General features: G+C 28.0%; 1 protein-coding gene across 1 annotated transcript; it reads right to left on the bottom strand.

The window, feature by feature from the left end:
• Window positions 1–6606: 6606 nt before the first annotated feature.
• LOC120152566 (uncharacterized protein At2g34460, chloroplastic-like) lies at window positions 6607–9304 on the bottom strand. Its single transcript, XM_039164765.1, has 5 exons — window positions 9117–9304; window positions 8826–9038; window positions 8213–8332; window positions 6942–7214; window positions 6607–6864 (listed from the first exon to the last, which is right to left on the bottom strand). Exons 2-5 carry the CDS (start codon window positions 9036–9038, stop codon window positions 6700–6702), a joined length of 771 nt encoding a protein of 256 aa, XP_039020696.1. The 5' UTR covers window positions 9117–9304; the 3' UTR covers window positions 6607–6699.
• Window positions 9305–14076: the final 4772 nt, after the last annotated feature.

Genomic DNA, 14076 nt, shown 5'->3' with positions numbered 1-14076 from the left:
ATATCATACGTGTATGTATACTGAACATATATTTATCATCGTACAGTTATATCATCAATATTTATATAAAATAATTTTGTTAGATTAATTGAAATTTATAAATTTTATATCTAAATATAATTTTAAAAAATATAATACGTCATTTATATCAATATATGCATCTAATCGTATCCCCAATTTTATTAGATTTTGTTATTTTCCTTAAAAATAAATTTTTAATTATGTGGTAGTTTTCTCAAACACAACCCTTGATTAATGATTCTCATTAAATGGGATTGAGTAAGAATTAAAAGTCATCGTTTTCTTTAAGTGGATATGTAACAACCTTAACCCGCATTCATACTCAAATACAAATTAAGGATGTCACATGCTTCTGTATAGCATTTATTTTTCAAAAACTGATAAAATTTTGTTTCTTTTAAAATCTCCAGATTTATCATTTATTATCATACTATTTAATAACATAAATTCGTAATGATATATTTTAATTTTCAATTTATACCATATTTCATGCAGTCGCAGTTTAGTACTATTTCTCATCGTTTTAACTACCTAATTCGAAAATTTAATCAATTAAAGTTTATAACATAATATATTATTATTACACTCATTCAATTAACATCTTATTATATTTTTGTCTCTTTTATTTTATTTTTTAATATAACTTTATCCACAATTTGGATTAAGTATCCATTATATAACTATGAGAAATACTAAGAAATGTAAAATTTATCTTACTGTGGCAGTTACCGCTTTCTTCTTGATAAGATAATATACGAACATTCCTTATTTTATTTAGAGAAAATAACTTCAGTGACAAAAAATGTCTTATAATATATGATTTTAATCAACTTTTTTTGGATTTGCCAAAATGACCAACTAAATCGCAATGCGATCGATAATTCGCAATGCGATCGATAATTCGCAACGCGATCTCCGATATCGCAAATCAGTTTCCAGATTCGCAACGCGAACTTCGACTATCGCAATGCGAATATGTAAATCGCAATGCGATAGTCGACTATCGCAATGCGAACTTGGACTATCGCAACGCGAACTTCGACTATCGTAATGCGAACTTGCGAAGTTGGACTATCGCAATGCGAATATGTAAATCGCAATGCGATAGTCGAAGTTCGCGTTACGAATCTGGAAACTGATTTACAATACCGGAGATCGCGTTGCGAATTATCGATCGCATTGCGATTTAGTTGGTCATTTTGACAAATCCAAAAAAAGTTGGTTAAAATCGTATATTATAAAGCAATTTTAGTCAATGAGGTTATTTTCTCTTTTATTTATTATATCTTCTTCGTTCCAGTTTAACATATATAAATAAACCACTGTTAAACATAAAATCTAATTCCATACTCAACCTATTTAACTTATACATGTTAAATCACATAATGATAATATGTAATTTGTATATTATTACAAAACATCGTATAACAATATATATACAAAACATCGTATAACAATATAAGTCCGTTTAATTAAAATTTATCAAACTCATTTCATATACGAATTAATTTTATAATACAACTTTTTGTCTATAACAATTCAAAGTTAAATCGAACTTTATGTATATATTTTATTGAAAAACATAATAAAAGTGCATTGTATATATATTTGCACTTGAAAGTGCCTTGTAGAATTTCACCGTAGATACCTTATAAACATGTATCATATAGTCACTTCACCTTATGTACCACAAAGGTACGCAAGTCTCATTGAGTGATCAATACAATATTCAATTATCACTCCACTCCATGCACCACAAAGGTACATTAGTCATATGAGTGGTCTGTGCAGTATTCAATTATCACTCCACCTTATGCACCACAAAGATACATGAGTCATATAAGTGATTTGTGCAGTATTTAATTATCACTCCACCTCATGCACCATAAAGGCACATGAGTCATATGATTGATATGTGCAATATTCAATTATCACCCTACCTCATGCACCACAAAGATACATGAGTCATATCAGTGAGGGCCCAATATGCAGTCAAAACTGCTACTAGTATTATTCGTAAAATACACTAAGTTACTCCACCTCGTGTATCACTAAGGAACACGAGTCTCATGAGCATAGGCTTCTCAAATATTTTCGGGAACCTGAGCGAAAATAAAAAAAATAGGCCCTGATTGAAGAAAAATATACTCCATCACTTTAAACAATTAATTTAATATCGTAGAAAAACTATTAAACTTTTCGAATATTAATTTCATTGTTTTGTTAAGAAAACATTTTAAATACAACTAAGAGAATAAAAAATCAAATGTGAATAATAAATTAAAAAAATAAAGAATAACATATTATGTTATCGTTAGATTGAGATTGGAGAAGACTAAGAATTAAAGAATATTTGGTAAATTGAAAATAAGATTTATAAAAAAACTAGAGACAAATATAATTAGATTTAATTCAAAATTAAATGAATCCAAAATTAAATGAATTAATGAGAGAGATGGAGAAAGGATGAGAAATTGAGAATTTTATGAATTATAAAAAATAGATGCTTTATTTATAAAGGTAGAAATTGAGATTGAAAAAAATATGGGTCTCAATTATAAAGGTATAATTGAGATAAAAAAAATTCTTAGGGGCCTCAATTAGAAAGCTAGAAAGTGAGATTAAAAAAACTTAAAGGCCTCAATTATAAAGTTAAAAAAGTGAGATTAAAAAATTAGGGGCGTTAATTATAAAAGTAGAAATTGAGATTGAAAAACTTAGAGGCCTTAATTGAAAATGTAGAAACTGTGATTGAAAAAACTTAAAAGCCTTAATTATAAAGTTAAAAGTGAGATTACAAAATTAGGGGACACAATTATAAAGGTAAAAAAAGATTAAAAAATTAGAGATTTCAATTATAAAGATAACAAGTTAGATTGAATAATATTATGACCTCAATTATAAAGGTGAAAAATAAGATTTAAAAAATTAAGGACCTAATTATAAAGATGAAAAAATAGGGACCCTAATTACAAGGATGAAAAAACTCAAGGCGCTCCCCTAATAGTCGGGTCTGCTCATGAGTAACTGTGTCGTATCATATAACAAATATAATATCTTATATTTTATTTAATGTAAAACATTTATAGAATACTTGTCAACTTTATATATTATTTTAACATATATTAATACTTTAATTAACTTAATAACTCATGTTCGTATAAATATTCTAAAAATATTATGAACATATATTCGATACTAATTTCTTTTACCAAATCGAAACTAACTTTAATTCTATCAAATTGCCCTTCTAAATCCGTTAAATAATCATTATTATTATTATTACAACCATTCATTTGACTTTTCAACATTTCACATTTAACCACTAATAAATTTTTCTTTCAAATATAAACACAATATTTCATATATATATATAAATTAGTTCCTTAATATTCAATTTAAATCCATATCAATTATTTTCACATTATATCAAATCTAATACATTAATTTTACCTATTTGTCATTTCACCACCAACTTTCCTAAAATTTACAAGTTGGTTCTCTATCTTATACAACTTTCCACATTGAGCCAAATTTCAATTTAACTATTCAAGTCTCTCTAATAATTATTTAGACTTTACACATAATCTCATACTCAATTCCTACTTTAATCCCTAAATTCTCCATGATTACAATTGATTTCTTTAGCTTATACATTCTTCCAAATTCGATTCTAAATCCATAATATCATAATTTTAACTATAGGGTAAATTCTTTTAGAATTTCATCTCAATGTTTATTTTATTCAATATAATATATTTTTCTATTTAATCCTAAATTTAAACATCAAATTTAGCACTCCAACTTTTGATTTCAACATCAATTGTTATGCAAGTGCATATTAATCTGAATATTTCTCAATTTATACAATTAAGTCCTTATTCTTTCATGATTTTTCAAATTGGTCCAAATCGTATTCTAAGCATATAGAATCACTTATTCATCATTTCTAAATGTTGTATAATTTTTCCACAATTTTTCTTTATCTTCTTTTCTTAGGCTTAATACCTTTAAGTTTTCATAGCATGGATTACATTTTGATTAAATCCATCCTCTAAACAACATTTCCATGAAATTATCATAATTTCATCCTACGATAAATGTCATTATTTTCATGCTAAGATAATAGAGTTGGCTCATTTCAACCAATTAAAATAGCGTATAACATAAAAGTATCAGAAAATGCATAATTTACCCCAATTTCATATTCTAACAATTTGAACTACCATCAAAAAAAAATTATTGACACTTAAAAACTATTTCGTTTGTACCATTAAAAACTAGACTCGAATACGAATCTAAACATATAAGGAACTTCTTTTGGTTCAACTTGTACAATTTATGGCAAATTATCTAATCCAACTTACAAAATCAGTTTTGAACAGAATATGCTACTCCAACTTTCAGACATATCATCAGTTAAAAATTCATATCTTTTTGTATACCCTTTTAAATTAGTAGTCGTTTGTTTTAAACAAAACTAGACTGATTTACGAATCCAATGGTATAAAAATCATTTACTATTCATCATTGTAAAATTAATAGTGATTTTATAAATTTACTGTCCAGTTTAAGCAGATTTCACTAATTTGTATCTCAGTATTTTAATCTCCTAAAATATACAAAAAAAAGTTCCCTATACTTTCACATTTTTACATAAATATACATTGTTTTATAGTGTATATCTCACTATTTTTAGTTCATCATTTATACTTGCATTTTCCGATGTTTTGTTTTTCCACATGAGATATGCACACTTAGGTGCCACTATTGCATTATTTGGTGCCACTGCCGAGTTGCGTAAAATCATAGCATACCCACATGAAACTTAAAACAGTAAACCAATATAGAAGTCAATAACCAGGTAGTATTTCGAAATTCCCGAGACTGTATTCTATCTGGTGACTGAACTATTTTTGAACATAGATTTGCAGTTTTCTCGTACAGGGGGAAGCTCACGGCAAGCTTGCCTTCTTTTCATAAGGTTCACAACAATATACATAGAAAAGGGGAAGAGTTCTATATAATTCTCATGAATTATCTTATTTACACTTGTAAAATTTTAGTTAAACAAATATAAAATTTATTTAACGTAAAATTACAATTTTACCCTTTAAAATCTTAATATCTACCACTTTGTCATATATGACATCACCACTTACCTCATCATATTCATAAAAATATCATGTTTATTGATTTTTCATGTTTACCCTTGCACTTTTCTAAAATCTCAATTTAATCACTTTAATTCAACTATCACACTTTAACATGGCAAATCCACTTAATTCCACATATATATATATCAAATTTTACTGATTAAAAATATAAACATAATATTACTAACCTCATATTATCATCCTTCAAATTTTTATAAACTCCCACTTCGATCAAATTATTTGAATATTTTACCAAATTTTATCACTTAATAGCTCTTTACATAAATTTTGGATCGAAATATGAATTCCATATGGGATCCATTCTTAAGGTTAAACTATTTATTTATAGGGTCAAAATATATAGCTTTTAAAAATACACTTTTGGTCATTTAACTTTTCTATGTTTTTACTTTGGCCACTAAACTTTCAAAAATTACATTTTAGTCACTAATCAAATTTTGGGTATTACAATTCTCCCCTCCTTTTAAGAAAATGTGTCCTCAAATTTTCAACAAGTATTCGATGTAAACAGATAAGAACTCTACTTTATCATCTTATCATCTGTGGACCATACCAAATCAGATGGCTGATTCGGATATTCTGGTGACATGTATAGAATTTTTTAACATTTTAACTTCGATTTAGGCCGAGAATCAACTAAACATGGAGCTTTGATATAAAAAATTGTAACAACCTTAACCTGCATTCATACCCGAATACAAGTTAAGGATGTTATAGGTTACTAGAAATGATTTTTTTCTAAAAGTTTAGAGCTATTAAAAAATAGTATTTATTCAAAAATTTTGTAACCCATTAACAACTTACGCACATCTGGTAAACGTAATTGTTTAAATCCAAAATCTTTAAGAAAAACAACATTTATTTTTACTACCGAAAGTCGGATATCACTTGATGATTTCAAAATACTTTTTGTATAGCAGAAAAGGATTAGGAAATTCTCTCCTAAAAGTATTAATATTTGCTTCTTACAATTTAAATTAGGATGGACACAAATGTGGATTTAGAGATTAGGTATAGACACAAGTGTGAATTTAGAAATTTGTATTAGAAATTAAGGATTACAAAATTAGAAAATTGTAAGGAGTATGAAATTAGATTATCGATAAAGGATATTCAAAATATTTAAATTATAGAATTTTAAGAGAATTCAAAAAGCCTTTATACATCTTACTAGTGATTGACGGATAGAGAGAAGACGGGTAGGACAATCGCCCTTTAAAAATTTAAAATTATCATATATTTTAAAAAAAATTTATGTATTTTCTATTGAAAATTTATTTTCGTCTATCTAGAATTTTAGTTCGTTCTCCAACGTAAAATCTTACGTTCGTCCTTATTTGACACCCTTTATGAAAACCGCATCAACCTACAAAGTAGTCCCCTTTAACTGAAATGATCTTCAATTGGATTCCACAAGTATGAATTTATATTTCTGCATGCATAATCAATATCATAATCTTCCAATGTTACAAGACAATAACTGCACAAGGCAACGACAATGTCAATTTTGCTTTATGGAGCCAAAAAGATCCTTGTAAGAACGGTTCGGAGCATCGGTACGAGAAACAATCTCCACAACTTTGAACGACGATTCTGGATGATCTAACGCCTCAACGGCAACCTCTGCAACTTGATCTCTGGATATGCTCCCTTCATATAGTGTGTCCTAAACAAACAAAGAATGAAAAGATGAAAAAGAAGTCAAAGACGACATTGAAATCTCGTGGAATATGCACCATTTACCTCCGGTTCCATGACGACATTTCCAGTTGGGGGATCATTTCTCAACCCGCCAGGCCTTATGATTGTGTAGTTAATCCCTGATTTCCTGATGTGCCGCTCAGCGTGAAGTTTAGCTACCAAGGTCAGTCCCAAAACATTGAGGAAGATATAAGCTGGATTAAAAAGCTGTCCCATTGCAGCCCCGTTGACCAGTATCGAGCTGATGTGAATGAATCGATTCACGCCGAGTTTTCGACATGCTTCGACGAGGTTCACGGTACCAAAGTTATCAACCTGCACAACATAATGAAACTTACAATATCGAAATTATTGAAGGATGCCAACACAGAATTTGCAGGTATGCGAGTTTTAATACTATCAAGCAATAAGAGTGAACATGGATTGAGGCAGGGTTTCAAAAAACGGTCCGCGACCGCGATATAACGGTTTCGCCGCTGTCCGAGTTACCCGCGACGGCCGCAATAGCGTCCGCGACGACCGCAATAGCACCCGCGACGGCCGCAATCACGGTAAATCCGAAATAACCGAAAACGCGACCGCGATTTGAAACCCTGGATCGAGGTACTAATTGGGGCAATCAAATGGAAATACATAATGGAATCAACACTGAGCATTGACTGCATATCCATATACACAAAATCTATCGACATCAAATGAAAGTGGTCGATATTTAGGCTTCTAAGTGGCAGAAAAAGGGTCGAAAACGTTCAAAGGTTGCCGGAGTTAGACATTGGACTGCATCGAAAGACCTAACTACAGTACTCCCTAAATGCATACAACATACTCAAGCTTAGAGAAATCATCAGAAAACAAGATTGAGTACCTACGGAAGATAGCTATGTTACAGTTCCAGCGAGATCGGTTAATATGAACAGAAAATGTTATTGCAAATCACAAGTAAAATCAGCTACTTACTCGGCTAAGGGTGTTAATTCACCCCATCATCTAACGAGGCGTATACTTCAAAACATGAAGGAAATCATATGCAAAATGCGTACACAGATTTTATGAACAATCAACAAACAAGAGAATCATTATGCAACTCCAATTTAAAGCTCAAAATTCGAAAGGAAAAAAAATCGAAAAGAAAAGTGAAAGAAAGAATGGTCCATATGGATATGGATATATGTTAACTAGTTACTCTATCTCAGTGCAAGTATTGTACATGTATATGCATTCAAATTTTCTAAGTTTTTTCAACATATTTGGAGTCTCATGTCCCGTATCATGATCCATGATGAAAAATTGGTATATTTTCAATGGAACCTGACCTTCCATGGTGCAGTTAAGTCCCATCCAGGTCGAAATCCAGTAGCACATATTACAGCATCTGAATCATCACCAATTGCTTCAGCTAGCTTTGCTGAACCCTCAGTGACATCTGCTTGCACCTGCAAAACCACTCACAGTTCAAAAACCAAATAAACTCCAACAATCTACTTCGACCGATGTTAAAGTTAGGCATGTGAACGAACCAAATGAATACCAACGAAGGTATATTCATGTTCATTCATTTAGACTCTTTTTCAATCTATAAAATATAAGGGATAGTGAGCTAGGGGATGGAAGATACATGTCAGAATAAGTTTAAACCAACATAAACAAACATTCACAAACATAAACATGATTGTTTAATAAATAAACGAACTTCACACCCAAGGATTCAAGAACGATTCGCTGATCCGAGTGTCCAACGTGTATTTCGAAAACCTCAATGAATCATATCATCGAGTACGTGTCAGACGCCAGTTTTTGCTTGATCATGCGAGATGTATACCCTTTGATTCTTAGTAAATTTTCTATTCTTTATTGGATAAACAGAAACCTGCCATCTATCACCAAAAAAAGAAGGGAAAACCTTGAGGACCAAGTGAAAAAACTAACAATCTGAAGAGATGGGTTGTGGTTTGGAAGCAACGTTCTAGCCTTTTCCAGATGGCGAACCCCAGCTTTGACTGAAAATCCCTTTGAAAGTAGCTGCTCAACAACCCTCTTCCCAGTATCTCCAGTTCCTCCAGCCACGAATATTTTCTTCTTCGCATTCAAGTTCGTCTCTTTGCGTTCAGAAACTTCCTCTGTTATTTCACCTCCTCCCATCTAACCAAAGCCATTAAAAGAAAATTCAAGAACAAAAAGAAAAATAGAAAAGGAAACTTGTTATGAGTGATGGGTTACCTTAAGAGAAGCTAGAGGTCTGGTTCTAATGGCGATGAAGGGAAAGAACTGGGAAAAGAAATATGGCAATGGTGGAGACGAGGAAATGGAGAGTAGCCAGTGATTTGGTTGAAGTGAAAATGGAAGAGAAATGGCGACCAGTGAGGCAATTTTTGCCACAAGTGTCTTTTCCCCTCACTGTTTGTTCGGATGAAGGAATGTTCTAGTTCCGCCATCTGCCAAGTACCCTTTTGACATCTGAAAATTATCTTTTGGAATTTTTTTTTATTTTTTTATGTTTGATAATTAATTTTACGAAAAATATTTTTTAATGTTTACTAATTGTAATTAATTTTACTAATGGAATTATTTTAAGTTTTTTTTTTGTATTTTCTGTAAATTATTTTATTATTTGATTTTTTGTAAAACATTTTTTTAACTTTCTACTTTAGAATAAATATTTTAAAAAAATATTATTTTATACATTTAATATTAAAATGAGTAATATTAATTTATATATTTAATATTAATATAATAACTTAGTATTATGTTAATAAAGTACTAATAACTAAAATTAAGGGTGTTCATATGGTTAATTCAACTACCTATCAAATTGACTTACTATTAACAAAATTAAATTATTATTTTTTCTTTAATCGTTAATCAAATCATTTATTTTGAAAATATTAACTGAACTGAACTTTATTCCTTTTATGTAAATTATTTTATATAAAATCAATTATAGTGTATCAAACAATTAAAAACAATTTACATAATAACATCACAACATTGTAAAATAGTTTCCGAAAACTATTTTTTGAAAAATATAATTCATTTTACGTAAAATAGTTTTCATGTAATGCATTTTACGTAAACAATTTTCAGGTAATTCATTTTACGTTAATTATTTTACAACAAACCAATTATAGTCTATCAAACAGACCCTTAGAGTCTGTTTGATTCACATAAACTATTTTTCAAAAAATATTTTTTTATTTTTTAATATTTAATTGAAAAAAAATTGGTTGATCAACGTAAAATATTTTACTTATAAAAAAATTTTCTTTGTATTTTATGAAAAATGACTTACAGTCTGATTTTCAATAAATCATCTTTCAAACATTTCACTTCAAAGAATAAATACTTAAAATAATTTTATTTTACGAATTGAATATTAATAAAATATTTTAATATTATTTTAGTCAAAATATTAATTGTTAAAAAATTAAAATATATTTATTTATATTTCTAATAATATAATATTATATTTTTTAATATTATAATAATAAATAAATAAATTATTCTAATATTTAAAAAAAATAATATTAAATTTTATGATAAATAATATTATTTATTATATTTAATATTTGTGTTAAATAATTATTTTTAAAAATTATCAACTAGTGGAAATGATTTACATAACCTCTTTCAAACACAATAAACTGTTTTTCAAAAAATGCTTTTAGAAAATATAATTCATTTAACGGAAAATATTTTTCGAAAAATATTTTTAGTGAAACAAACGAACCCTTAATTTTATTTTAATTTTTAGGCTTAATACCAAAATAAGTGTTCAAACTATACCTCAATTCTCGAATAGGTGCCTAAATTATTTTTGATCATCCAGTAGTCTAATTTTACAAACGTTACCATTTTAGGTATCCAAGCTTTGTCAACGGCGTTAATTTCCCTCGTTGAGTGACACATGTCACAATATGATGATTTCAAAATTTATTTTTTAAAAAATATTATTATATTTGTAAAAAAACATAATTTCTCTTAAATTATAAAAAAATTCTCTCAAAATACCTAAAATCCCCAAATCATATCTTTAACCCGTCACCATCGCCTTTTTTTCGGCCACGACCACTGTCATCGACGTATATCATATCATCCTCCTAGTCATACACTGTTATAGTTGTTGTCGATCGGTCGTCGATATTACTTGGGATCACGATTTTAATTTTCAATAAAAAAATTTAACATCACTAGTTTGTGACATTTGTCATTAACGGAGGAAACTATCATCGTTGACAGTCGGACACCTAAAATGGTAATGTTTGTAACGTTAGACAACTGAATGTATCAAAAATAGTTTAGGCACCTATTCAAAAATTAAGGTATAGTTTGGGCACTTATTTTGGTATTAAGCCTATTTTTTATTATAATGTTAAAATTAATCTCTTATATTTATTAAAATATTGTTTTAATGTTTATTTTATAATATTTTAGTCTTAAATATTTTATTTTAGATCAAAACGGTCATTAATAATTGATCAAATAATCCCTTTAACTCTTATTCTTTTTACGGAGTATTTCAGTCTTCAATGTTTCATTTTAGGATAGAATATTCTATTTAAGAGCATTAATCGTTTTTTAACTAATATTTTCATCCACACAAGAGTTTTTACCGCAAAATAAAATACTAAACTCAAAATGTTCATAAAATAAGAACAAAAATCAACATAATTATTTAGTCAAATATTAAGTACTTTATTGACATTATGCCTTTTAAGGGTGTGTAATTTTAGGATATATACGTTTCATTTAAAATATTTTATATATCTTTTATGTTTATGTTTAATTTAAATAAAAATAGGTATAGCGTTCTAAATTAATTAAAAAAATAGACGTGTCAAACAAAAATTTGAGAAAAAATAACTTATAATAAATTAATAATATTTTATTTTTATATTTTTATGTTTAATTTTAGGATAATATCTTTTTTTATTTTAAATATATAATATGTCAAAAAAGAAAACTTTGAGAAAAATAACTTACACGAATATAAATTAATTAATTTTTGGCATATATAATACTAATTAACTTATCTTTAAAAATAATAACATTTAAATTTTTATTATAAATAATATTATTTATCATATTATATTTTTATAATAAATATTTTTAGAAAAAATGTATATAGAAAAAAAATTATATAAAATCATTTAAATTGGATGCATTGAAATTGACCATTCGATCGGTAATGAAAAATCTATAAATATTTTTTAGGATAGACACACACATTAATAATACAAAATTTTTATTTAGAATAAACACAAATAAAATTTTAGAGTAATTATTAATAACAATTTTTTTTCTTAGTTTGAAAGGTTTGTTGTATGAGTTTAGGGTTGAATTGAAAATGAAGATTTTTCTCAATTTTATACAATGTTCCACTTTTATTATTTTTTTCCTGATAAGAATGGGAGGTCTCATTAAAAAAACTCTTTCATAACCATCGAACTACAAAAGTATCTCAACAGGCATTGGAAGGAGGAAAAGAGTACCTCATCATTTTATTGCTAAAATATAAAGTACACCGAGTATACACAATTAGCCAATTACAACCAAAACACACCCACAAACCTAACACCCATTACAAAAACAAGAATACACACAAATATTATCCTATCCCTAGCTTAGCGAATTCATCCGCCTCCCAGTTTGCGGATCACTGAATATGACTAACAATAACATCCCGATCTACCACTATAATAACAATACCCTTCACCAAAGACTCGAACAGCAGAATGCAAGAAGCAGGATTTTTAACCCACTCCAAAGCAAATGAACAATCAGATTCTAAAATAAGTTTCCCCTTGAAGTCCACCCAGACTCCACAAAGAGTAGCAGTCCCCTTTTAATAGCCAGCAATTTAGTCAAAATAGGAGGACTAGGGCCAACACTGCCAGACAAAAATCCTAGCACCACACCATCTTCATCCCGAAGCAAGCCACCAATGCCACCTCTTTACCACTGCTTATCCATAGCACCATCCACATTGACTTTGAAGAAATTTGGAGGTGGAGGAGTCAATCCCACAAAAGCATATAAAACCCCCCTTAGGCCTCGAAAATTTAATTTCTAAACTTCCATATCGACCACAAAAGAGCCCCTGGAATAAATGTCTAAATGGTCGAAAGCGGTGCTAGCTCAATCCATGCAAAAATTAGGACAACAGGACTCTCGTTGTTTTACTTAATCGATCACAATCGGCCACTCTCATTATTTTTATTTTTCTATTATTCTAAAGTGATTAAAACATAATATTTGTTCAAAAATGTTTTACTTAATTGATAACTTATAGCATATAAGAGGCTTTGTAACACCGTAATCTTAAAAATTCAAGTGTCGCACAAAATTACGGAAACCGTCACACAAAATTATGGAAGCCACTAATCATTTTTTTTAAGTCATTCTCAAATTTTTAAATATTTACACAAAATACGAAAATATAATAATTTATAAAAGTAAATATATTTTATCAATATTTTTAATTTTTTTAGGAATTAATTTACTTCTTCGAGTATAAATAATGGAGAATTTAATATTTACTAAAAACATTAAAAAAATGTGTGTAGCCCAAATACATTTTTCAAAATTTATCCAAAAAGAGTTTATTTTACAAAATCTTTAGATTATATTTTATGTTTTAATAAATTGCTTTTGGAAAATTATGATTTGATTTTTTAGGTTATTTTTCTATAGGTTTTAAATCTATATTTTAAACTTGATTTAATTGCATTATTGCCTCTTAATTTATAAATTTTGTATTAAGTTGTTCTTACAGTGTTTTTTAATACACTAAATCTTCTGATGTTTAAATTGTTATTTTATTTGACCTAAATAATTAACTCAGTTAAAAATTATATGATTAAATTACATATTTAGTCATTTAATTATTTTTGTGATTCTCTTTTGGTTATTTAATTATTTTTGTGATTCTCTTTTGGTTATTTAATTATTTTTTTCAAAATCACTACTAAACTTAAGTTTTTGTTCCGTTTTAGTCACCCTTCCCCCTAATTTGGTCGATTTATTTTTTTAAACTGTAATATATGAAAATTCATTTATATCCCATATTTTTTATTCCACTCAAATTTAAGTTATAATAATAAATAATATTATAACATATTAAGTTGTCATACTTAAAATTTTAATAAAATATATATTAAATATTGATTTTAATTTATCATAA

This window comes from Hibiscus syriacus, unplaced genomic scaffold, assembly GCF_006381635.1.
Source record: "Hibiscus syriacus cultivar Baekdansim isolate YM2019G1 unplaced genomic scaffold, ASM638163v2 tig00111092_pilon, whole genome shotgun sequence".
Taxonomy (NCBI): domain Eukaryota; kingdom Viridiplantae; phylum Streptophyta; class Magnoliopsida; order Malvales; family Malvaceae; genus Hibiscus; species Hibiscus syriacus.
The sequence above is the reverse complement of the archived record's forward strand: the minus strand, read 5'-3'. Positions and strand labels throughout refer to the sequence as shown.

Excerpts from the sequence above, each read along its gene's own strand:
- LOC120152566 (XM_039164765.1), bottom strand. The coding sequence starts at position 9,038 with ATGGGAGGAGGTGAAATAACAGAGGAAGTTTCTGAACGCAAAGAGACG. Across the intron at positions 8,333-8,825 it reads ACAACCCATCTCTTCAGATT|GTGCAAGCAGATGTCACTGA; the intron begins GTTAGTTTTTTC and ends GTGGTTTTGCAG. Across the intron at positions 7,215-8,212 it reads ACTTAACTGCACCATGGAAG|GTTGATAACTTTGGTACCGT; the intron begins GTCAGGTTCCAT and ends TATGTTGTGCAG.